Source organism: Lactuca serriola, chromosome 4 (assembly GCF_051521515.1).
Source record: "Lactuca serriola cultivar US96UC23 chromosome 4, Lser_US96UC23_V15, whole genome shotgun sequence".
NCBI lineage: Eukaryota > Viridiplantae > Streptophyta > Magnoliopsida > Asterales > Asteraceae > Lactuca > Lactuca serriola.
The window spans coordinates 365724321-365748013 of NC_136411.1; the positions used below are offsets into that span (position 1 = coordinate 365724321).

At 38.7% G+C, this 23693-nt stretch overlaps 1 protein-coding gene across 1 annotated transcript; it reads right to left on the reverse strand.

Annotated features, from left to right (window-relative positions):
• Positions 1-8896: 8896 nt before the first annotated feature.
• Positions 8897-11425, reverse strand: LOC145097676 (UDP-glucose 6-dehydrogenase 1-like). The gene is made up of 2 exons (XM_079035299.1): positions 11279-11425; positions 8897-10547 (listed from the first exon to the last, which is right to left on the reverse strand). Exon 2 carries the CDS (start codon positions 10518-10520, stop codon positions 9078-9080), a length of 1443 nt encoding a protein of 480 aa, XP_078891425.1. The 5' UTR covers positions 10521-10547; positions 11279-11425; the 3' UTR covers positions 8897-9077.
• Between the last annotated feature and the right edge of the window lie 12268 nt (positions 11426-23693).

Here is a 23693-nt window from a genome sequence, read left to right on the forward strand (position 1 = left end):
ATAAGTCAGAGACTTTCAAAAAGTTTAAAGAATTTAAACAGGAAGTCGAGAATCAATTGGGTAGGAACATTAAGATGCTTCGGTCCGATCGAGGTGGTGAGTATCTTAGTTCAGAGTTCCTTGACTATCTTAGGGAATGTGGGATTGTCTCACAATTGACATCTCCCAGGACACCGCAGTTGAATGGTGTGGCTGAGAGGCGTAATCGAACCTTGTTGGATATGGTTCATTCCATGATGAGTCGAGCTTCGCTACCAATCTCATTTTGGGGGTATACTTTAGAAACTGCCGCCCATATCCTTAATCTAGTCCCTACAAAGAAAGTTGCCAAAACTCCTCATGAGATGTGGACTGGTAAAGTACCCAAACTAGACCACATCAAGATTTGGGGTTGCGAGGCTTTCGTGAGACACGAGACTCATGATAAGCTCGAACCTCGAAGCGAGAGGTGTATTTTCAGCGGCTACCCACAGCAACCCTTTGGTTACCTCTTCTACAGACCTAGTGAAAATGTGGTCTTTGTAGCTAGGAGGGCTTTCTTTAGAGAGAGAGAGAGAGAGTTCATAAGCCAAGGAAACAGTGGGAGGCAAGTTGATCTTGAAGAAATTCAAGAGTCAAGCGGTGAAGGAACTTCAAACCCTAGCACTCAACTTGAGGAGGAAACTCCTGTTGAGCCAATTGACAAGTATGTACCTCTGAGGCGTTCCACAAGGGTTAGGAATGCACCTGAGCATTACTATGGATTCCATATTACTGCAGAAGGTGATACACTTATTAGTGATGAGACCCTGATAGGTCTGGATGAACCTAACAATTACGCGGAAGCCATGGCAGGCCCTGAGTCAGCGAAGTGGAAAGAGGCAATGGACAGCGAGATACAACCCATGTATGACAATCAAGTTTGGAACTTGGTTGAGAATGTACCAGGTCGTAAGACAATAGGGTGCAAATGGATCTTCAAGAAGAAGACCGACATGGATGGTAAAGTACACACCTATAAGACACGACTGGTTGCAAAGGGTTTCTCACAAACTCCGGGAGTTGATTATGATGAGACCTTTTCTCCAGTGGCCAAGATTAAGTCTATTAGGGTTCTGTTAGCCATAGCTGCATTTCATGACTATGAAATATGGCAAATGGATGTCAAAACAGCTTTCCTTAATGGAAAGTTGGCTGAAGATGTTTACATGAGTCAGCCAGAAGGTTTTGTCAACAACAAGTACCCTAATAGAGTGTGTAAGCTTGAAAAATCCATTTATGGGTTAAAGCAAGCACCTCGCAGATGGAATCTTTGCTTTGATGAGAAAGTCAAGGAATTTGGCTTTTCTAGGAGTGAAGATGAATCTTGTGTATATGTCAAGGCTAGTGGGAGTATAGTTAGCTTTTTGGTATTGTATGTGGATGACATACTACTCATAGGAAATGACATCCCAACTCTGCAGGAAGTTAAGTCCTGGCTTGGGAAGTGTTTCTCTATGAAGGACCTAGGAGAAGCTGCCTATATTCTAGGGATAAGGATCTTGAGAGATCGGAGTAAAAGACTAATTGGACTTAGTCAGAGTACCTACTTGGATAAGGTGCTGAAGAGATTCAGCATGCAGGACTCCAAGAAAGGAGAGTTACCCATCCAGAGTAACGCCAGATTGAGTAAGACACAAAGCCCTAGCACTGAGGCTGAGATAGCAGAAATGAGTCGAATACCTTATGCTTCGGCTGTAGGATTGATCATGTATGCTATGACGTGTACTCGACCTAATGTAGCCTTTGCCCTGAGCATGGTTAGCAGGTATCAGGGGAACCCTGGCAAGGCACACTGGACTGCGGTAAAGAATATCCTCAAGTACCTACGGAGGACTAAGGACTGGGTCCTTACCCTTGGTGGGAGTGATGACTTGAGGGTTGTAGGTTATAGTGATGCTAGCTTTCAGACTGATAGGGATAATTTCCGCTCTCAGTCAGGCTGGGTCTTATGACAACCCTATATTTTTTTTTCCAAAAGCAATGTAACACTCAAAAGGAAAATACAACGAAAACTATTTGGAATCAACGAAATTAACCTCAAAAATAAAGTGTTCAAATATCTAAATTGGGATGCATCAAATGTTAGATATCGTTCCAAGGTTTCCAAAAACATAAAGAACATTCGAAACCGGGTTATATTGAAGAAACTATAACCACTCAAATATTTGCGACACACCCGGTAAAACACTATTTAACGTAAAAAGTGAAATTACAATAAAATGCATTTTAGCCTTAAGTATCTAAACAAAAGTTGTAGAGTTCGTTAAACTGTAAATGTACATAAAAAGATCGCACAAATTGGACCTCGTATGAAGAAGTTACGAATTTTCTAAGTTTCGTAACAATAGTAGAGGGCTAAAAACTCAAATTGTAGATCGAGCATTATTTAGCTAACGCAACCTAAACGAAAGTTGAAGGTCTCCACAATAGGAGTAAAATGATAAAAAGACAAACGAAAATCGACGTCGGATAAAGAAACTATGAATTTTTAACGGACTTTAGCAGTCCCGGCCTATTAAAAACATATCATTAAAAATAAAGTAAAAACTAGCCGACAGAGTCTAAATGAAAGTTGTCGAGCATAATCTCACCTACGCGTGGATATAAAGAACGCAAAAAACGGAGCCCGTATGCGAAAGTTACGGAATTTAGAAGACGGAAGCCAGGATTACGCCCAACGTAATGTAGGAGTACGCCCAGCGTACTCAGGTGCAGGGTCGAGTCCCATCGACTGCAGCTCTACGCCTAGCTAGACTCGAGTCGTAAGCCATGACGCAAAGTTACACCCAGCGTACTCCGGTGGTACGCCCAGCGTACTCGTCCTTCCAGCCCTATAAATAGAAGGCATAAGCTCCAGATTTTTGGCACACATTCTCAAACCCACACTCACTCTCACACATTTACAAGCACCAGAAGCCGTCCCGAAACCCTCGATTTCCGCACCTGAGCCCCTGACGAAGGTTCTACGCTACCGAGATCCCCGAGAAGCTCGAAGACGCAGCTTTCCGCGGTTGAAGCTCTGCTCGACTCTAGCCCCACTCTATTCAAACCAAACAAGTGAGTTCATACCCCTACTTTTCATGTTTTAGGGGGGAAATACAAGTACAATACAAGTAAACGTATCGTTTATAAACATTAATGCAACATCTATCTTATTATTTATCGATACCAACATCTTACTTTACGTATAAAGTTTAGTATATCGTCAAGTTATTTTCACCAAATGGAACATACTTTCTGAAAAACTATAATGGGTATAATTAGCAAGTTATTCATACATTCTTACGTATACATCTTGAAAAACGAAATACTTTCAACAAAAAAAATGAAGTAAAGTCTTTCTTATCGTAAATCTATTTATACTAAGTGATGTGAGATATTCAAAAACGTACTCTTATGTATGCATTACAAGTCCTGTATTATATACCATAATCTCTTGGAGGGAGAGTGTGATACTTGTGTATAGATCTATATGGGATTGACAACCCCGCACCTAAACTGTTAGCTACAGTTAGACCCGCAGGTCTGGGGTGACAAATGTCATAACACTACAACACCTGAAGAATGTTGTTACAGGCAGTCTGTGTCAATAGTATGGTTATAAGGCTCACATGAAAGTATAAAAACAAGTTTGATTTACGAGATTCATATATGCATTCAATATTTACATTATTTTGAGCACAAAGTTTATCTTTATCATCCAAGTACGAAAAATACTAACGCCCTCCAACTTTGGGAACTTTTCAAACTATATATAGAAAATATTGGATTTTCTGAAAACCACGTTCATCGATTTTCTACCAAAAAGACATACTTTTCAATACAAAACACTTATGAACTCACCAACTTAATTGTTGACACTTTTTCGAAACCACTTGTATTTCTCAGGGAATCAGTAATACAGGTAACTACCAGCTTTTGAAGAATGAACGCTAAGGACGTTTACTATTATTAAACATTTTATATCATCATATTGTAATATTCTTTTGGAAACATGTATAACGCAACAATATACATTTTTATTATATATATATGATGGTTGTGTTACTTTCTTTACAATATTCAATTGTTATGGTACTACGTGAAGTCATCCACCCCCAAATGTTTCCGCCATTCTGGTTTGGGGTGTGACAGGTCTTTACCCTAAATGGAGGAGCAATTTCTTGGAAAAGTTCCAAGCAAGAGACAGTGGCTGATTCAACTTGTGAATCACAGTATATTGCCGCTAGCGAGGCAGCAAAGGAGGCGATATGGCTGAAGAACTTCATTGGAGACCTTGGAGTTATACCAGCTATTAAAGAGCCAATGGAAATTTTCTGTGATAGTGAAAGCGTTGTTGCCTTAGCCAAGGAACCAAGGGATCACGGGAGATCCAGACACATCGACAGAAAATACCATTTTATCAGACATCGAATAGAAGAAGGATTCCTCGTGGCAAAGAGGGTATCATCGGATGAGAATCCAGTAGATCCCCTCACGAAGGGACTGACTCAGGTTAAGCATCTCCAGCATGCTCGGAGCATAGGGCTGAAGGATGATATTAGATTTAGTAGTTAGATAACCTCGAAATTTGTAAAGTGTAATTGACATTAGATGATGAATAAAAGGTGTTTTATTTATGAGTAAAGTGTTGCTATCTCTTGTCAATCGTTTACTATATTTCTTTTGCATATTTTGACTTCCAGAATAATAATGTTTGGTATATCATATTATTCAAACCTCCACAGTCGGTCATATGTCGGAAGTAGGTATGAATCAAGACTGTTATGATTGGTTGCAGAGGTCTAAGGTGTTGGACAAGGCTACAACAATCATGAGTGCTCATAAGTTCTGAGCATTGGACTCAACCCACGCTCACTGGAATCAATTCATGGAATTTATCTCGAGTGATCGTGAGACGGTAATATCATATAAGTCTTCAAACCTAGAGATATGATTTATTACTTACGAGTTGGTTATGCATTGATTGTATGAAAACGCATTGGTAACTCGATGTTATAAAACGTACTTTTGTGTGTAATTCAATGAGTGATAGAACAAACATATGAGTCGAAGTTTATCTGTTCATTCTTGGATTAGAAGCTAATATCTGGGCCCCTCAATGATTTTGTTTTGACCTATGTACCGGGCCCGGTTAGAACTAAGTTGATGTGTTCAATTAAGTTCTTTGTCAAACAAATCGGAAATCGGGAAACAAACTGTTGGACAATAAGTAAGACATTGTTCCATGTATTTGTCCGGCTGATATCTAGAACAGAGGATTATATGATCACTTATCTTAAATGACGTATCGTCATCTTCTTAGTTCCGAGAGACCTTGAAAGAGCTACGATTGCCGGTCGGTTCCTGAAGTACTAGAGTTATAGTTATTAGACTTATCCATGTGGGAGACTGTTGGATAAGGTGTCTAAGTCCATAACTATTTCTGGTCAGTACTTGACCCGACCTGGCATGGTCCATTTGGGTTGCATGGCACCATGCAATTGGATAGACTAAATGAGAGAAATAACACTTGGAGATTATTAATTTATTATAAGTTCTAATATATTAATAATATTATTTAAATTAGTTTGATCAAGAATTAATTTAGAATTAATTAAGTGATCAAAAGATAACTAATTAAATATATGGGTTGATTATGTAAATCATCCATATCTTGTATAGTGGGCTAAGAGGCTCCATGGATTATCAAGTTGGGTTCTACCCATAGGATGCTCCATGGGAGTTACAAACCCATGGGTCATGGAAATGAAGAGTCATGACACATTAGGGTTTACATGGTGTAACCCTAGATGTGTCAACAGTATATAAGAGTCCCATTCTCCACCAAAATTGGCTACACATATGAAACAAGAGGGCTAGGCTGATTTTAAGAAGTGTATATTCTCTCAAAAGTCTTTCCAAGAGCATTTGGTGTTGTGTGAAGCATTTGAGGCATCACACTTAGGGTGCTAGGCTCACAAGGTTTCAAGGAACATAAGCAACAACAAGGTAAGTTATTCTATCTTTCATTCAAGTTAAAAATTGTTTCCCCTGTATGCTAGATAGGAATATAACCTTGGAATACAACTTTGCATGATAATTAGACAAACATAGATCCAAGGTTATTAGGGTTGCATGTACACTTAGGAAGTGTTAGAATGCTCAAAACCCATCACGTATACTATGAATTCCTTTATGATGCTTAAGATTGTTCAAGGTTGCTCAGAAGTTGGTGATGCTCATGAGGTTGAATGTCAGCTTAGCACCTCTAGTTGAGATTCTAACCATTGTCAATATATCAAGGCTCATGAGGTTGAATGTCAAAGGATAGGCAAATGTTCAAGAAGCAGTGGGAGCTCCGGTAAACCTGGAAAGAATGGGAGCTTTGGTGATAATAATTAGGAGGGTGGAGTTGTAGATGTTCCAAAGTTCAAACCACCTATTATCAAGAGGACCATTAAGAAAAGTACTCTAGTGAGGCATTCTCCATCAACCAATGACTTGTTGATGTGTGAGAATGGGTCAAAACCAAAGGCCTTGAGGATGAACTCCATACAGTGGGAGAAGGTTATGGATGACAAGTTGAGCGGACTGCAGAACAATCAAATGTTTCAGGTTAAGGATGAGATAGATGGGGGTAAAACTTGTAAGGGAAGATTAATGGTCAAGGGAATCCAACAGAAGAGAAAGGGTTCCAGTTGCAAAGATGATTACAATCACTTCTATGTTGCATGCAGTAGCCTCTAAAAATCTCCATCAAGAGCATCTAGATGTGAATACAAGTAATCTCCTTGATGATAACTTGGAAGGAGACATCTGGAAGGCACAGTCAGGAAGTGCTCTTACAGCCGGTAAGAAAAAGTTGGTGTTCAAGAAGAAAGAAAACCTATATGGCATGAAGCAAACTGTAAGCAGTGGTACTTAAAGTTTGATAAGATAATGAAGAGGAGTGGGTTTAGAAGACGTGAGGTTGATCATGGTTGTTACTTGAAGAAGTTAAGCTCCTCATATTGAATGTTAATGTCATGTTGATTGTTGGTTTCAACACGCAAAATATCAATGAGCTTAAGATGCGGCTGACTAGAGAGTTTAAGACAACGAACCAATGGGGCTACTAAGCTAAAGAAAGCCCTTAGTATGGAGAACTAAGTAGATGAATGTACTAAGGTGTTTACCACTGAAAATTTGAAGCTAGGCATGGCTTCAATTGCCCTTCCAAGATTTTGAGGACAAGGGTCGGCGTAGAGAGAGAGAGAGAGAGAGAGAGAGAGAGAGAGAGAGAGAGAGAGAGAGAGAGAGAGAGAGAGAGAGAAAGGGAGGGAGAAAGAGAGGGAGAGAGAGAGAGAGAAAAGAATGATGAAAACCTTTGAATGGTAGATGAAGTTGTTTAAGCCTTCAAGTGGGAGATTGTTGGGGTATGAAGTCTAGTCCAACATGGAGCACTTAGAATCAAGTAGATCACTTAGGGTTGCAATGGAACAACTTGGAGCCACTTGGAGCAACTTGGAACTCAATAGAGCACTTGGGGTTCATGGAGCATGTAAAAAGGAACAAATCATCTGAGAAGGCAATGGATCATCTGACAAAGGAACAAATCAAGTGTCATATGTACGGATCGTCTGGAAGAGGGTTTGGAGCACTTGGGAGTGAAATGGAGCAACTTGTGCACAAGTTACGCCATCTGTTTTCTGGTGATGGTCAACTGGTGATGGCCAACTGCATCATCTTGGTTCCTTGATGAACCATGATAACCCCGATGAGCCACGTATGCTATGAAGTCCTCTATGATGCTCAGATTGTTCAAGGTTATTCGGAAGTTGGTGATGCTCATGAGGTTGAAGGTTCTAAAAGCATCTGCAAGGCACCCCGTGATTGATTGGAAATTAGGGCATTCCCTTAATGGGTTAATTATGGATGGGCCTGACCCATCATATTAAGGTTTCCCATGCTTGCCTATAAATAGTTTCATATCTCTATAATTGTAAGTGTGCAGAAATTTCAAGAGAGTAATCATTGTGAGGTTGAGAGCACTCATTTCGAGAAGTTAGTAAGCAAGAGAGATTCTTTTGTTTTGAGAGCTCAAGTTAGGTGTAATTGTTTTTGTAAGTTAATAAAATCCTCTCCCTCTCTCGTTTACCTGTGGATGTAGATCATTTTGACCAAATCACGTTAAATATTGTGTTTCTTTGATTTATGTTTTTTTAGAAGTTTTAATTCCGCAAATTCACCGAAGTTTGTTTTTGATATTTGTCTGAAATACTTAACTTATTTTATTGCAACCCAAAACTTTTACGACATATATTCAATTTCTTTGTATTTTCGTCAAGTACACCATATAAAATACATTTTTTTGTATTGTTTTGTCAAGCATATCATATGAAATACAACTTCAACGTTTCCCATGTGTTTATTGTTTTAATTTTTACTTAGAGACTTTTTTGAAGTTTCATATACTTAGGATTGATAACTTAATTGCTGTAAAGCTTTCCAATCCATTCAAATGAGCATTCCTAAACTGATATTGCAAACCAATTAATGGACCAATTTTTCTAATATCCATCTTTTTTCTCTTTAGTGGAAATTAATGAACAAACTTTGAGGCAAACCAATTATGTTTTTATTATCTTTATAACCCATATTTGTTGAATGTTTCTGCAACTTTTCTTCAAACCGTGTTCTTTCAAGTGGTATCAATGATTATGATCCAATTTCAACCAAAAAAAATTGATTTTTTTTCCAGGTGGATTCGACCTTTATTATTGTGAGCTTGCCGTTGGAAGAATTTGATGAAGATTAGGTTTCTTTGGATAAAAAGGAGCCATAGCACTATGGGGTCTCAATTATAAAATTCACAAAATTAAGGATATGTTATATAAAACGAATAGTCCAAGAATTCAACAATATCATCTCTTACACAATACTTTGCTCAAAATCTGATACACAGTGTAATGTAATGTAAAAAAGCAAAACATAAAGTTTCTTAAAAAAAAAAAGACAGATATACGAAAAGGAGATCACTGTTTTTACCTACTTAAAAAGAAACGAAACGAACCGAAAATGACGTCGTTTTAGTTTTAAGCAATAGCAGGCATGTCCTTAAGCCAAGCATCCAACGGCTTCCCAATCGAGTAAACAATAAACCCAATCTCCCTCAACTTCTCAAGATCCACAACATTCCTCCCATCAAAAACAAAAGCTGGTTTCTGCATATTATCATAAATCCTCTGATAATCCAAACTCTTAAACTCATCCCACTCCGTCAAAATACAAATCGCATGCGCACCCTTCGTCGCCTCATACGCGTCCCACACAACCGCCACCTGTTTAACCGCGGTTGGACTCATCGGTTGCAAATGAATCGGATGGTCCCAATCAAACTTATTCAAAGTCAAATCCCGTTGGATTTGATCCTCCGTGACTTGCGGATCATATATACTCACACACGCTTTATCCCCCAACAACCCTTTACACACATCAATCGCGGGTGTCTCACGCGTATCCCCCGTATCCTTCTTAAACGCGAACCCTAGTATCGCGATTTTTTTATTCGAAACCGTGTTGAACATCGACGCGACAACACGGTTTACAAATCGCGACTTCTGGTAGTCGTTAATTTTAATCACTTGTTTCCAATACTCCGCAACTTCAGGTAAACCATTGCATTCGCATATGTAAACCAAATTTAAAATATCTTTTTGGAAACAAGATCCTCCGAACCCTACACTCGCGTTTAAAAACTTCGGACCGATTCTCGTGTCTTTTCCAACCGCGTACGCGACTTGGTACACGTTCGCGCCCGTGGCCTCGCATAACGCTGACATGGCATTCACGGAGGAGATACGTTGGGCTAAGAACGCGTTGGCGGCGAGTTTCGAAAGCTCCGCGGACCATAGATTTGTTGTGATGATGTTTTCTTCTGGGACCCAGTGCGCGTACACGGATTTTAACGTTTGGATTGCTTTTTGTCCACCTGGCGTTTCGCGTCCCCCGATGAGGACGCGATCGGGGTGGAAAAGGTCTTGGATTGCGGTTCCTTCCGCGAGAAACTCGGGGTTTGAGAGGATTTGGAAGTTGATTCCTTTGCTGTTGTGTGTGAGGATTTTTTCGATGGCTTCAGCGGTTTTGACCGGGACGGTTGACTTTTCGACGACGATTTTGTCGGATTTTGACACGTCAGCGATCATGCGGGCGGCGGATTCCCAGTATGTGAGGTCGGCGGCTTTTCCAGCACCGAGGCCGCGGGTTTTTGTCGGGGTGTTGACTGAGACGAAGACTATGTCGGCTTCACATACGTGTTTTTCTACATCGGTGCTGAAGAAGAGGTTTTTGCCTCTGCATTGCTTTACCACATCGTCTAGGCCTGGCTCGTAGATCGGGAGATTGTCGCTGTTCCAGGCGGTGATACGGGGGACGGAAATGTCCACCACCGCCACTTGAATGTTGGGGCATTTCAGTGCTATCACTGCCATTGTGGGACCCCCGACATATCCAGCTCCAATGCAACAGATCTTCAACATTTCTATTTGTTTCAGTAAACCAGGAATCTGAAATCAGAATCGGAATCGGAATCAGAATTGGAACTATGTAAAGAAAAATTGTGCAAAAAGGTCATACAGGATCTGCATTCATGAATACAATTGCGAATATGTATGAAGGAAAAATGTTTTTAATGACTAAACCCTTTCATAATTTCGTGATCTAGCTAGCAGTTTCATACACTAAACAAACATGGATATTCGTATGAATATAAGATACATGTAATTGAACATGGAACGCTAATTACAGAGAAAAATTTCGGTTAAATTTACTGTTCCTGAAAACCTAGAAAACTCAAACCGACAGAAGATTTATGTGTCTATCAACTTAGTATTGCATGGAACAGAACACTCAGATCTGCTACAATATGAGCAGCTGAATAAACAGATTTAGTAAAATTAAAACACTGTAATTCGATTACAAGTAAACATCCTTCACCGCATTTATAATCGACACATAAAACACAGATCTAACGCAAAAACTTCCGATTTAGACAAACCAAACCAAAATTCAGTTCATAAACAGCACTAAATTAAAAGGATCTTGCACAAACACTCAATTAACTTCACGAGAAATTGATATAATCGAAGAAACATAACGATTAATACCACACTCAACAGTAAATGATAGATCCGTTCCTCTAGATCACCGACAACTCAATTCGCATCAATAATTGACAAACAACAGATAAAAGACGAAAATTCAGTCAACTATAAACAATCATGAGCCGAATTGTTACCTCTTAGATCGATTGATCGTGAATCAGACGTCAGAAGGAGTGTTTGCTTCTCTTACAGAGATCTGTCAAGTAATGTGTAGGATAAATCAGTGAAAGCGGGGACAGGTTTATATACTTGTGGAAAGTGCTTGATTTGCCCTTGAGATATAAAATAATGACACTTAGCGTCCCTCTCGTAAACTTACGTTTTAAATCGCTAGAAAATATTGCACTAACCTCCCCTAATATTTGGCCATATTACAACAAGTACCCTTCACTAATAGAGTTTTTGATTTTTTTCAGCCCTACATACTACAAATGCATTAAAACCTAATAACGCCAGCAAATTAAGTCGGTGGTTTTTTGTTTGGTTGGATTCCATATTTGTATTTGCGTATGGGTAAAGGGCAAATATGTAATTATATAATACAATATGATCAAAATTCAAATACGGTGGGTTGTTGGCATAGTAAAGGATTTTGAAAACCATTGACGTGGAGAGCTCAACGCGTCAAACCACAAACATTGGCGGATTAACACCTAGGGGTAATATAGTAATTAGACTTAATGCTCATAAGGTTGGGGAAACACAGATTATGAAAAGAAATTCCTTTTCCCTTTAATAGATTATATCTCCATTTGAAAATTCTATAATCTTAGGTTTACTTTTTTTTTTTTTTTTTTTTTTGTGTGTGTGTGTGTGTGTGTGGGGGGGGGGGGGGGGGGGGGGGGGGATATTATTAGAAAGGGATATACATCATAGTTACCATAAATCAAATAGATATTATATGGTACTAATTTATAAGAAACAAATTTTTAATATATATAATAATTCATGATTTAAAATATTATATTATTTAATTTTATAAAACATAAATTATTGTGTAAAGAAAAAAAGATTGTGTATAAATCACTTTTATTACATAGTGAGTCAATGCACCATACATTTTATTTTAAAATTTTAAAATAAATTGATTTTTGGATTTGTTTTTTTTTCTTTTTTTACTTCAAAAATCTGAACACGTATAAAACTTTTCGATTATATGATGGTGGCAAGACATTTTTCAAAATAGGTATATTTACTTTGAAATTTCAAAACTGCTTATCATTTGCTAAGAGACAATGTTTTAGAAAACGCATCCTAGAACCTAAACAAAATCGTTAATGGATTAAACATGACAAAAATATAGAGGTTTTTTGCATACCTGGAGGAACATGGCAAAAAATAAATGGTGTTATGTAATAGATAACATTGAAATGGAGTAAATATGGTATAGATTTGCAAGCAAATATAAATTATGTTGATTTGGTTCGAGTTGTGGTTAGCAAAGTTAATACAAAATAACACGGTAAAATTATATCATTGAATGCATAATGTAATTGAAATAGTTGACGATAGTGACACAAGACACTTTGTGGGTGTTGTGTGTTCTTTGTTTCTAGGGATGTTACTTTTTTATGTAGTTGTCACGTATGTTCAAAATAAATTTTTATAGTTTTTGATGTTAAAATAATTTACATATTGTAAAAATATTGTCTAGTGAGTGGACTCGGTCTCATGGAAATCGTTAGGTGTATCATCGTTTGGGTGGAAATTTGTTAATTGGAAATGAGTTGAAGCAATCAGTTGAATAATATGTTGACTATGGGGATCGGACACATGAAAGCACATGCTATAAAAATGAGTTTGTTCTTTACGATAACGATGCACAGGCTCATTATGGTTTTCCAATGTACAAAAATCTCACCTTCTTGCACATTTTTTCATATCCATTTCTTTTTTCCTATATTAGGCACCCATCTGATATTTCACATATCCAAACATTATATTTTGTGTTTTCAGTTATAACCTCTATCAAACTTGAAATAATGGACTTTAACATCGTTTTAATACATACCCTCCCACAACAAATAGCCCCTTCTTAATCTACATCCATGAACATTACCTCTCTTCAAGTACTTGTAACCATCTTGAAAGCATTACGTGCCCAAGCACATAGAGATAATACATTAGTTTTAGTCCAAACCAAATGTTCCTCAACCACAAATTTCTTTGTTAACAGCTTTAACTCCTTAAAATACCATTTACTATCTTTATGTTGTTTAAATTTTGTTTAAATTTAAAGCAAAGAACTACAAGATTTTAATTTTCATTATACACATTGTTGGAAATTTTAGTGTCACCAGGACATTTATTGTAATTGAAACTTACATGTGAGCTAAGGGCTTTGTAATTTGTATTCTAATATATATTTGGGAATATGCATAGTGCACACATGATAAGATGAAATTAGAAGCCGGTTCGATGACAAGTCTGGGGTCCGGAGGCAGCGCCCTTAGATTCGGGGTTTCCAAAGGGGAACGACCCTTTGGCAGGGTCCAGGGGCAGCGCCCCCGCAGGTTTGGGGCATCGCCCAAAAAAAATTCTTTGGATTTTACAAGTAGGTACGTAGTGGAAAAATTGAATTCTTGAGGGTGATTATGGTAAAATTGACTAAGATCGTTAGTTTTGGAAACCATTGATTTCCTAATTCCGGAATCCATTGATTTGTTTCCAAAGAAATTGATGATGGCCAACCGGCCCAACCCTAAAAACGAAACTTTTACATCTCGTTTTCTATATAAAAGGACTCTCCTCTTTGAAAAGGGATACTCTTTAGGTCTTGTTTTTCTTCATACGAACTCAGTATTATCTAGCAATTTGTCTTATGTTTTCTGTGCCTAGATACATATGTGTCCCATTGGGATTATCCTAGGCTGAATTTCTTGTAACCCGGACATAGGGTAGAAATATCAGTTCGGAAAGAGTTTACACGATCCAAGGGGTATACGGATCTCCACTATAAACTCTACCTATTTTTCTAACAAATGAAAGGATATTCGCTGTTTCTGGAGATGGGTGATTCAATCCGCAAGATAACCACGAAGTTCGCAAAACTGGAGAAGTCTTAAGGCGTCAATTTCAGGCGTTGGAAGAAGAAGACGCACTTCATCCTGACCACTCTGAAAGCAACATTCGTGTTGACAACTCCAAGACTGTGACAACCCGATATTTCGAGACAATATGATGGAACACAAGTCAAATTTAGGTCAAATTTTAACTTTCCTAAAATCTCATTTGGGTTAAATAAAGTAGTAGGAATCGTATTAAGGTTTTCGTACATATAAAGAACCCTAAAATCCGAGTTATAACGAAGAAGTTATGACCAACCGAAGATTCTCGGCCAAACCGGCAACACTGATAGACGTAAAACGCGAAGTTTCAATACAATAATTTTTAGCCTTAGGTATCTAAATGAAAGTTTTAGATATCATTAAACCATAAACGTACATAAAAAGAACGTCCAAATCTGACTTCGTATGAGGAAGTTATGATTTTTCCAAGTTATGGATATAGCAGTAGACAACTAAAAACTCGAAATAGAGAACGAGAGACTTTTAGCCGACACAAACTAAATGAGAATCGAAGGTCTCAACAATAGTAGCGCAACGGTAAAAAGTGTGACGAAAACGGACGTCGGATGAAGAAGTTGTGGAACTTTAACGGACTTTTCCTGCCCCGACATATTAAAAATATAATATTAAAAATAAAGTCAAAAATTGCCGACGGAGTCTAAACGAAAGTTGTAGATCGTAGTCTCACCTACGCGTGGATATAAAGAACGTCGAAAACGGAGTTTGTATGATGAAGATGTGAATTTTTGAAGTTTACTAAACAATTAAAATATAAATTTAATTCAAAATCCGGTATTATCCGAAGGAGGAGTCATCGGACCAATCCAAGTTACGCCCAGCGTACCTTCGTACGCCCAGCGTACTCGGGTGCTAGGCCTCGGCTCGTCCACGTCGCTGCAGGTCCCATCCAATGCTCCGTCCGAGGCTACGGTAAGCGCTGACGTCGCGTACGCCCAACGTACTCCGAAATTACACCCAGCGTAACGAGTACGCCTAGCGTACTCCGAAATTACGCCCAACGTAATCCCTCTTCCAGCACCCTATAAATATCTACGAGGCTGCCCGAATTTATTTGCTTCCTTACACATTTCTTTCACCTTGGACCCCCTCTAAAGCCCCACTAAACCACCCGAAAGTCCCGGTACACCCCTAGTACACGACGCAAGGTCCAAAACCCCGAGATTCCCGAGAATCTCGCCACTTTCCGGTCGAAGCGCCGCCCGAGAAAAAGCTCGTTTTCTTTGAATCGTTGCACTTTCTTCGGTGAGTTCATACCCCTATAATCTACACTTTCAAATGCTTTATAAATGCTTTTTATACACTTTTAAGGGGGGGAATACAAGTAAACACACGGTTATCCCCGTGGGAAAGACATAAATCTTTGTTATACTTTTTGGTTATGTAATCAATCACATGTGATTTACAACTAGCATACAATTGGACTTACTACACTTTTAGCCGTTTCACCAAACATTGTACTTCAAATAGCTTTCTCAAACGTTTTTTTACATGTTAAAACACTTTTAGAAAGTGTCTTACAAACTGTATGTTTCCTTTTTGAATCTGTTATAGTTGTGCTTCAAACAAAAGTTCCTTTATACTTAAACCGTTTTTTTCAAACAAATACTTTCAAACCGTTTTATAAACTGACATCAAGTCGATCTTTTCTTAGGTATTAATCTTTTTCAAAGGTTTTATAAAACTCCTTATATGCTTTTATATTGTCAATTGCATGCCTGTATGTAACAGCCCGGAATTCAGGTATAACCCTTTAGCCCTTCATCTTTTCATAAATATCATGTTGGCCCTTTTGTGTTGGGGCGAGTACGCTGGGCGTACAAAGAGTACGCTGCGCGTACTTGCGCGCTTAAATTGAACGCGTTGCCACTCGGGTACGCTGGGCGTACCTTAGGCTACGTTGGGCGTAACCGGTCCAGACCCAAAACCCTAATTTGAGTTGTTGGCTATAAAAGGAATGAGATGGCTTGGTTCCTCAGCCACCATCCTTCAGAAAGAAACCCTAAGAGAGTGTCCCTTCGTTCCTAGCCCTTTTTGTGAGTGTTCTAAGCTTGGTGGTGTCTTTTCAAGGTAGCAAAGGAGAAGAAGAGTCCATTGTGAAGGCTAGAAGCTGGTGTTCAAGTGTAGATCCGGGCTTGGCAAAGGTTGGAGCTTCTTTCTAAGGTAAAAAGTTTGGATCTTGACTTGTAGATCTTGTGGTATGCTTTATGGACCATTTTCTAGGGTTTTGGTCCCAAAGGTGGAGACTTTATGAGCAAGTGGTCTCCATTAGCTTAGATCCATCATATTTCTGGTCCATTTGAGTTGTAGATCCATAAAAATGTAATCTTGGACGTGAATGATTAGCCATGCATGAGATCTAGATCCTTGAGTTGAAATGGAAAAGTGTTAAGAAGTATAAGAGCCTTTATAGCCATGCCAAGGCTTAAAGGTTCCGACTTTATGAGTAAGGATGCTTAAATAAGGTTGGATCTAGAAGTTGAAGTAGTGGCTTAACCGATTAAGACCAGAAATGAAGAATGTCTAGATCTGACTATTACGCTGGGCGTAACTCCCAGTACGCGCAGCGTACTGGGTGGAGACCCCGATTATTGAGTTGGCGATGTACGCCCCGTGTACATCAGTCTGTACGCCCCGCGTACTGAAGATGTTGACTTTTGCTGACTTTTAGGGTTTTGGTCAACATGTGGACTTTGAGTCAAGGGAGGGTAAAATGGTCATTTACCCCTCTGAGGAATGTTAATAAGGGGTAAAGTCTAGTGGTGGAAGTCTATATTAATTAAAATGATATTCGTCATGATTAGGCGAGGTTGAGTCTTCGTTTGGGATTCGGAGATAGCGAGCACGTGAGATTCTAGACTTTCCACGAGGTGAGTTTTCTCACTATACTGTACCCGGAAGGGTTTTATTGTGTGACTGGAAGGTCGGGTATGTTATGAGTTGTATGCATTGAATGTGATTAAGTTAGCCGTTTATATGTGCTATGTAAGCTTTGCTTGATGTGGGCCGGAAGGCATTATGTTATGGGCCGGATGGCATTTGTGTTATGGGCCGGAAGGCATTGTGGTGTGGACCGGAAGGTCGACGCGGGTAAGACCGGAAGGTTTACCGGGTTGGGACGGAAGTCCCCTGAGACACATGGACCGGAAGGTCATGGCCTGGAAAGGCGTATGTGCGTAAGAAGTATTTTGGGGAACTCACTAAGCATTTATGCTTACAGTTGTTGTGTTATGTGTTTCAGGTACTAGCGAGGACCGTGGGAAGGCGCCGGCATGATCTGTACACACTGATGGGGAATTTATGATCTTGGGATTCATATGATTTGTATTATGATACGATACATTGGATCTTTATGACTTGTTTTGGATGAAAACATGTTTTTAAGAAATGAAAATTTTGTTTTGAAAATTTACGTTGTTACACTGTATATGTATAGTTATATAAATAATGTTTAAAAGACTTAGGAAGGCTAACCCGCTTTATTTCCTTTTCCCCGTTGGGATGTGGGCTGGTAGGGTATCGGGTATCCGTCCGAAGGTCGTTTAACTATCAGTTATATATCATGTATGCATATAGAGACATAAAAGTTTTCCTTAGTCGGTTCAGTACCTTTGGGTAGCAAAGGCATACTTCAGGTTATACACGTACATGTTAGTAACTATTATAGGTATAGTTAGGAGATACCACTTACTATTCCAAGTATAGGGAAATCACACAAGAGTCAGTTCATTCATGAGTCTATACTAGTACATTACATGATACATGAGTACATTACATGATACATGAGTACGTTTACATAGATACGCTTACATGAGTACGTTTACATGAATACCTTTACATAAATACTTTTACATAGATACTATATGATAAGATACTATTACGTATTATTAGTGTAGATATTATTAGATTAGATCTGTCGATCCTAGTACCAAAGGATACTATAAGGGGTTAACCACTCCTAATCCCTCAGTTAGCTACAGAGGTAAATGCACATCTACGAATGTCTACGGTTGATACCATTATAGGTATACTTTAAGGGACTAACTATTCCTACACCCAGCTGTTAGCTACAGAAGTAAATGTATATCTACGGATGTCTTAAGTTAACACTGTTAGTGATCCTAGTACAAAAGGATAATACTTAGGTCATTATATTATTTCTTCCTTTACTTTGTGACACATTCACATGATCGACGATGTAGGATATATTTGATATAGATAACTAATTTCCTTATTACCTTTATAATGTGACTCATGCACATAAACGATGAGGTATACTATAGTTTTATACTAATAGTTAAACAGGGGAAAACCATCACGTTTACAGAGATGCTTACTTTCAAAACAGTAGGGTCTTGGTAGAAGACTACCCTCAAAACAGTAGGTTCTTGGTAGAAGACTTCATTTATAGGGATCATAGGGATTTCTAAGGTTATTCAAACACTTTCCATTACTTACAAACCTTTACATACTTATACAAACTTTCTTTCAAAACAATGTCAAGACTTTCATTACAAGTTTTACAAATCAACGACACATTAATACTTATGAATTCACCAGCTTTATTGCTGATACTTGCTTTCAAAATAACTTGTATTCTCAGGTCACAAATAGACAGGTTCGACGACCAGGTTTTGTGAAGACGGAGAAATCAAGACTCCTCTTTTATTTTGATTGTTCATTATGTTGTCTTATACTATGAAATAACACACTTGTAATTAAAATTATACTATTAATGCAATGGATGTTGTTGTTGCTTGTTTACTACTTTTCATTGTTGTGATACATTACATGACGTCCTCCGCCCCAGAACGTTTCCGCTGGTCTCGGTTTTGGGGTGTGACAAAGACCACCTAAGGCGGAGGAAGGTGTTGACGAGACACTTGAAGAGACCAAGAAAAGGCAAAAGTGGGACAACGATGACTACATCTGCAAAGGTCACATCTTGAAAGGTATGTATAATGCTCTATTTGATATCCATGGTGATGCTTTAACTGCAAAGGAATTGTAGGACACCCTTGAATTGAAATACATCACCGATGATGCTTCTAGCAAGAAGGTTTTGGCTAGGGACTGATATGCCCATATTTATACATATATTTAGGTAGTATTTTAATACATTTCAAGCTATATTTTGGTTAATTGCAAAGATATTTGGTACTTATTAAGTTAAATTACAATATGAAGCCAAATGGAAAATCTTGAAGGAAAGGGACCAAAGATGGAAAAAGTTAAAATCTTGGAGGCCAAAGTTAGCAGCAGTGTGGAATTGGAAGAGAAGTCGTGAAGTTTTGTATGCCACGATGTGGCGATCTCAAGGACACGACGTGGCCACATGTCTTAATCTAGAAGCTTCGATGACTTGTCGCATACGAGATTTCATAGAAGACCAGGAAGTGGTGGCGGTCAACCACATCATGGTGGTCAGATATATAGCAACTATAAATATGTGGATATTAGGTCGAATTTGGGAGGTTGGCTTGAGGAATAAGCTTTGATTTACGACTAAAAACCTCTGGAAAACCTGGAGAAAGCTAGGAATCGATTAGATTGCAAGAGTTGAAGAGAATTAGAGGAAGAACGTCATCAAATCGTTCGGTTTGCTATATTTTACAATGTATTTTCTAATTAAATTAGATTTATTTTTTGTTTCTAATTTAGTTATGGGTTAATCACCCCATACTTCTGTTTGGTGAAGATGAACCCTGATCATATGTGTTTATTTCGAATATTGGATGTTTTATATTGATTTTACTTATGTTTGACAAACCCTATCTTGTTTAGTTATAGTCTTTGAATGCCTTGATATGAGTTTAGTGTAGTAGATGATATTTATATTTGCATAAACTTGTTTTCCTAATTGTTTATGATCATTAAATAATTAGAGCTAGGATTAATTACATCTGATACTAGGTAATTAAAACTAGTAACTTTAATCGTGTTAGAGAGCATAGTCAATATTAATTTGTGCTTGGTTGCTTAACTTAATCATAGGAAAGTAACTTTTATCATTCATAGTCGAATTTGTGCTCACTATCAATTTAGTGTTAAACTTGTGCATGATCATTGCATGGTAATACATAAACTGGTAAGTCTAGATATTTGATCATATGTAATGTCCCAAAACTCAGAACCAAAATTTTTTGTTTTCATATTAATAAAACATCAACCAAAAAGGTTTATCAAAACCATAAGAAAATCAGAGTATATCAATAATCATCCAAAAGTAAATCCGAGTCGGTAAAGCGGTAAATCATGGTGTGTGCAATGCGATCATCCCTGCAACATCTGATCCATGTGTGAATCAACCTTCTTATATTTTCTTTAAAAGGGGTAGCCACGACATGGTGGAGCTTCACCACGACATGAAGTATCAGTTTCGACCATGGGATTTAAATGATCTACCACGACGTGGTCAATGGGCACCATGACATGGCAGGTGTTTAAGTGAAAACCCGAATCTTGAGTCTTGGACCATATATAAGGAACATTAAGGCTAGGGTTTCAGCCTCTATCTTCCTCCCAACCTCAGAAACCCTAACCCTAGCCTACATTGAAGTTGTAAGCTCATTCTTAGCTCTTTTGGTTGATTTTAGAAGGAGAAGGAAGCTTTTGGTGAGGTGGTTACTTGGCAAGCATCATTTCTTTAGCTAAGCTTATCTCTTAGACCTTGGTGAGTACCCACGACTCAACCTTTTCTTGCCATGTTGCTAGATATCTTGTTTTTGTCCCCTTTTTCCATGATTTAGATGGACTTAAGTGATGGGATCTCATAAAGTTTGCAACTTTATGAATTACTATGTCAAAATGAGCAAGTAGTATCTTGGATTCGGATTATAATCAAGTTTTGATGTCATGCATGGGATTTTAGTCATTAAACCCTATTTTTTTTACCTGAAATGGAAAAGGGATGTTTTGGACACGTAAGTCCATAAAGCCACGATTTTTAAGGTCACTTTGGAGTGTGAAACCACTCTGGAAACTTTACAGGTGCAACTCTAAGGATTCGGTGCTTAATGAGAATCTTGATGCATTAAGTCACCATTAGTGGTTGGGTTTGGGATTTTGGCTTATGGAAGGGTTTGAGGGATAAAGGTTGAAACTTTACCCATCAAGACCATGATAAGGACCAGATCTGAGCCTTGGAGTTTTTGTAGTTAAAGGAAAAAGGACTTAATGGTTTAAGCTGTCCAGACAAAACACCATGGCATAGTTGAGGTCACCACGGCATGGTGACTTGGTCAAGACTCACCTGTTTTGTCGGTTTGTAGCCATAACATGGCGACTAGCTGGGTTGACTTTTGACTTTTGATTTTGACCAAAGTTTGACCTAGGGGTATTTTGATTTATATTATGAGTTTTGGTCACTGTATTTATAAAGGTGATCAGTAGAGTTGATTTCGGAGCAACGTATTGTTTCAGTTTTTCATCTGCCTGTGAGGTGAGTCTCCTCACTGTATCTATGGGTCGAAGGCACCAATGCCGGCCCATTATTCAGTTATGTAGAACGCTAGCTGCTATGTGATATATACTTTTTTGTATGATCGGGTTGAAATACACCCAAGGGTGAGGCCTACTATTATATTATCGAGTTGAAATCCACCCTAGGGTGGGGCCCATTATTGTATGTGGGGTTGAAATATATACCATGGCGGGGCCCACTATGACATGTTCGGGTTGAAATATACCCTAGGGCAGAGCCCATATTTGTTTATTGGGTTGAAATATACCCCCGGGTGGGGCCTATATTTATATGTTAGGTATGTGGTACTTTAGGGAACTCACTAAGCTGTGTTCTTACAATTTATGTTTATGGTTTCAGGTAGATCCGATTTGAAAAAGAAGGGCCCGACGTGATGGCAAAACATCCTCCTCTCATGATTTCCACACTTTTTGGATATTATTACTCTGATAATCTTGATATTGTACATTGTGAATGTTTTGGAACAATTTTGATGATTGAATTGTTGAATTTAAAATGAACAATTTTATCATTACTTTTGGGTTGTTGCAATCTTGAGCTCTTTCCCTTCGATCCGGAAGTACCATAAACATAAACTGAAAACTGTAAGAACAAAGCTTAGTGAGTTCCCCAAAATACCACATACCATACATATACATCAACGTAAGGCTATACCAGGTCTATTTCACCCCTGGGTCTATTTCAACTCATATGTCAGCACTAGGCTGTACCGGGTCTATTTCGCCCCCGGGTCTATTTCACTCCAGAGTCTGTTTTAACTTATATGTCAACACAAGGCTCTATTGAGTCTATTTCACCCCACATACATATAGCAAACAGGCACACAAGCACAAAAGCATACAACATGAGTCACAAACACTACAAGCACCTTCACGAGATCCACAACCTTGTTTCACAGAGTCTTTGTCCTCCTATCAAGGATCGTCACTAGTCTATTTATATAATTTAGGTGATCATCCACCTAAATTTGCTTTAATGGAACCGCTGCGGAATCATCAACCAAACATTTTCGCAGCTAAGAGACATGAAAAGTGTTATGGATCTGACTGAGCTCATATGGAAGATCTAAACGATACGCAACCATGCCTACCCGGGTTATCACCCTGAAAGGGCCAATATACCTGGGGCCTAGCTTACCCCGCGTCCTAAATCGGATGACACATTTCTAAGGTGACACCTTCAGGAGTACCATGTCCCAAACCTAGAACTCTAAGTCTGATCGACATCTATCTGCGTAACTCTTCTGTCGGCTCTATGTTGTCTGAATTCTTCCACAAACTTGCCGAATTAGTTTCGTCGTCTTGATTACCACCTCTGTACTCCCCATAATCCATGGATCGAACTCACCCCAACATATCAGGGTTCTACACTTCCTCCCATAGAGCATCTCAAAAGGAGGTCGATCAATGTTGGCATGATAACTATTGTTATACAAAAACTACGCCAAAGGAAGATATGTATCCCTACTCCCACCAGAATCTAGCACACAATCCCACAGCGTATCCTCTAATGTTTGGATAGCCTGCTCACTCTGACCATCCATCTGCGGGTAGAAAGTCGTGCTGAAATGCAGACGAGTACCCAACTCCACGTGAAATCTCTTCTAGAATCTGGAAGTAAAACAAACATCCCTATCAGAAACCACTAAAACCGACACCCCATGTTGTGCCACGACCTCTCGAATGTAGACAACGACCAACTTCTTAGCCGAAATACTCTCCTGGATCAGGTATAATATGTGCGCTATTGGTCAATCAATCCATGATGACCCATATCTAATCCACTCCGCGCGTCGTATGAGGTAACTTCATGATAAAGTCCATCGTAATCTCTTCCCATTTCCAAGCGGGAACACCCAATGACTCCATTTTTTATTGAGGTCGCTGATGATTGGCCTTAACTTTTCTGAAAGTCAAGCACCTTTCCACATACCAAGCCATGTCTCTCTTCATGCATGGCCACCAATAGTCAAGTCGGAGA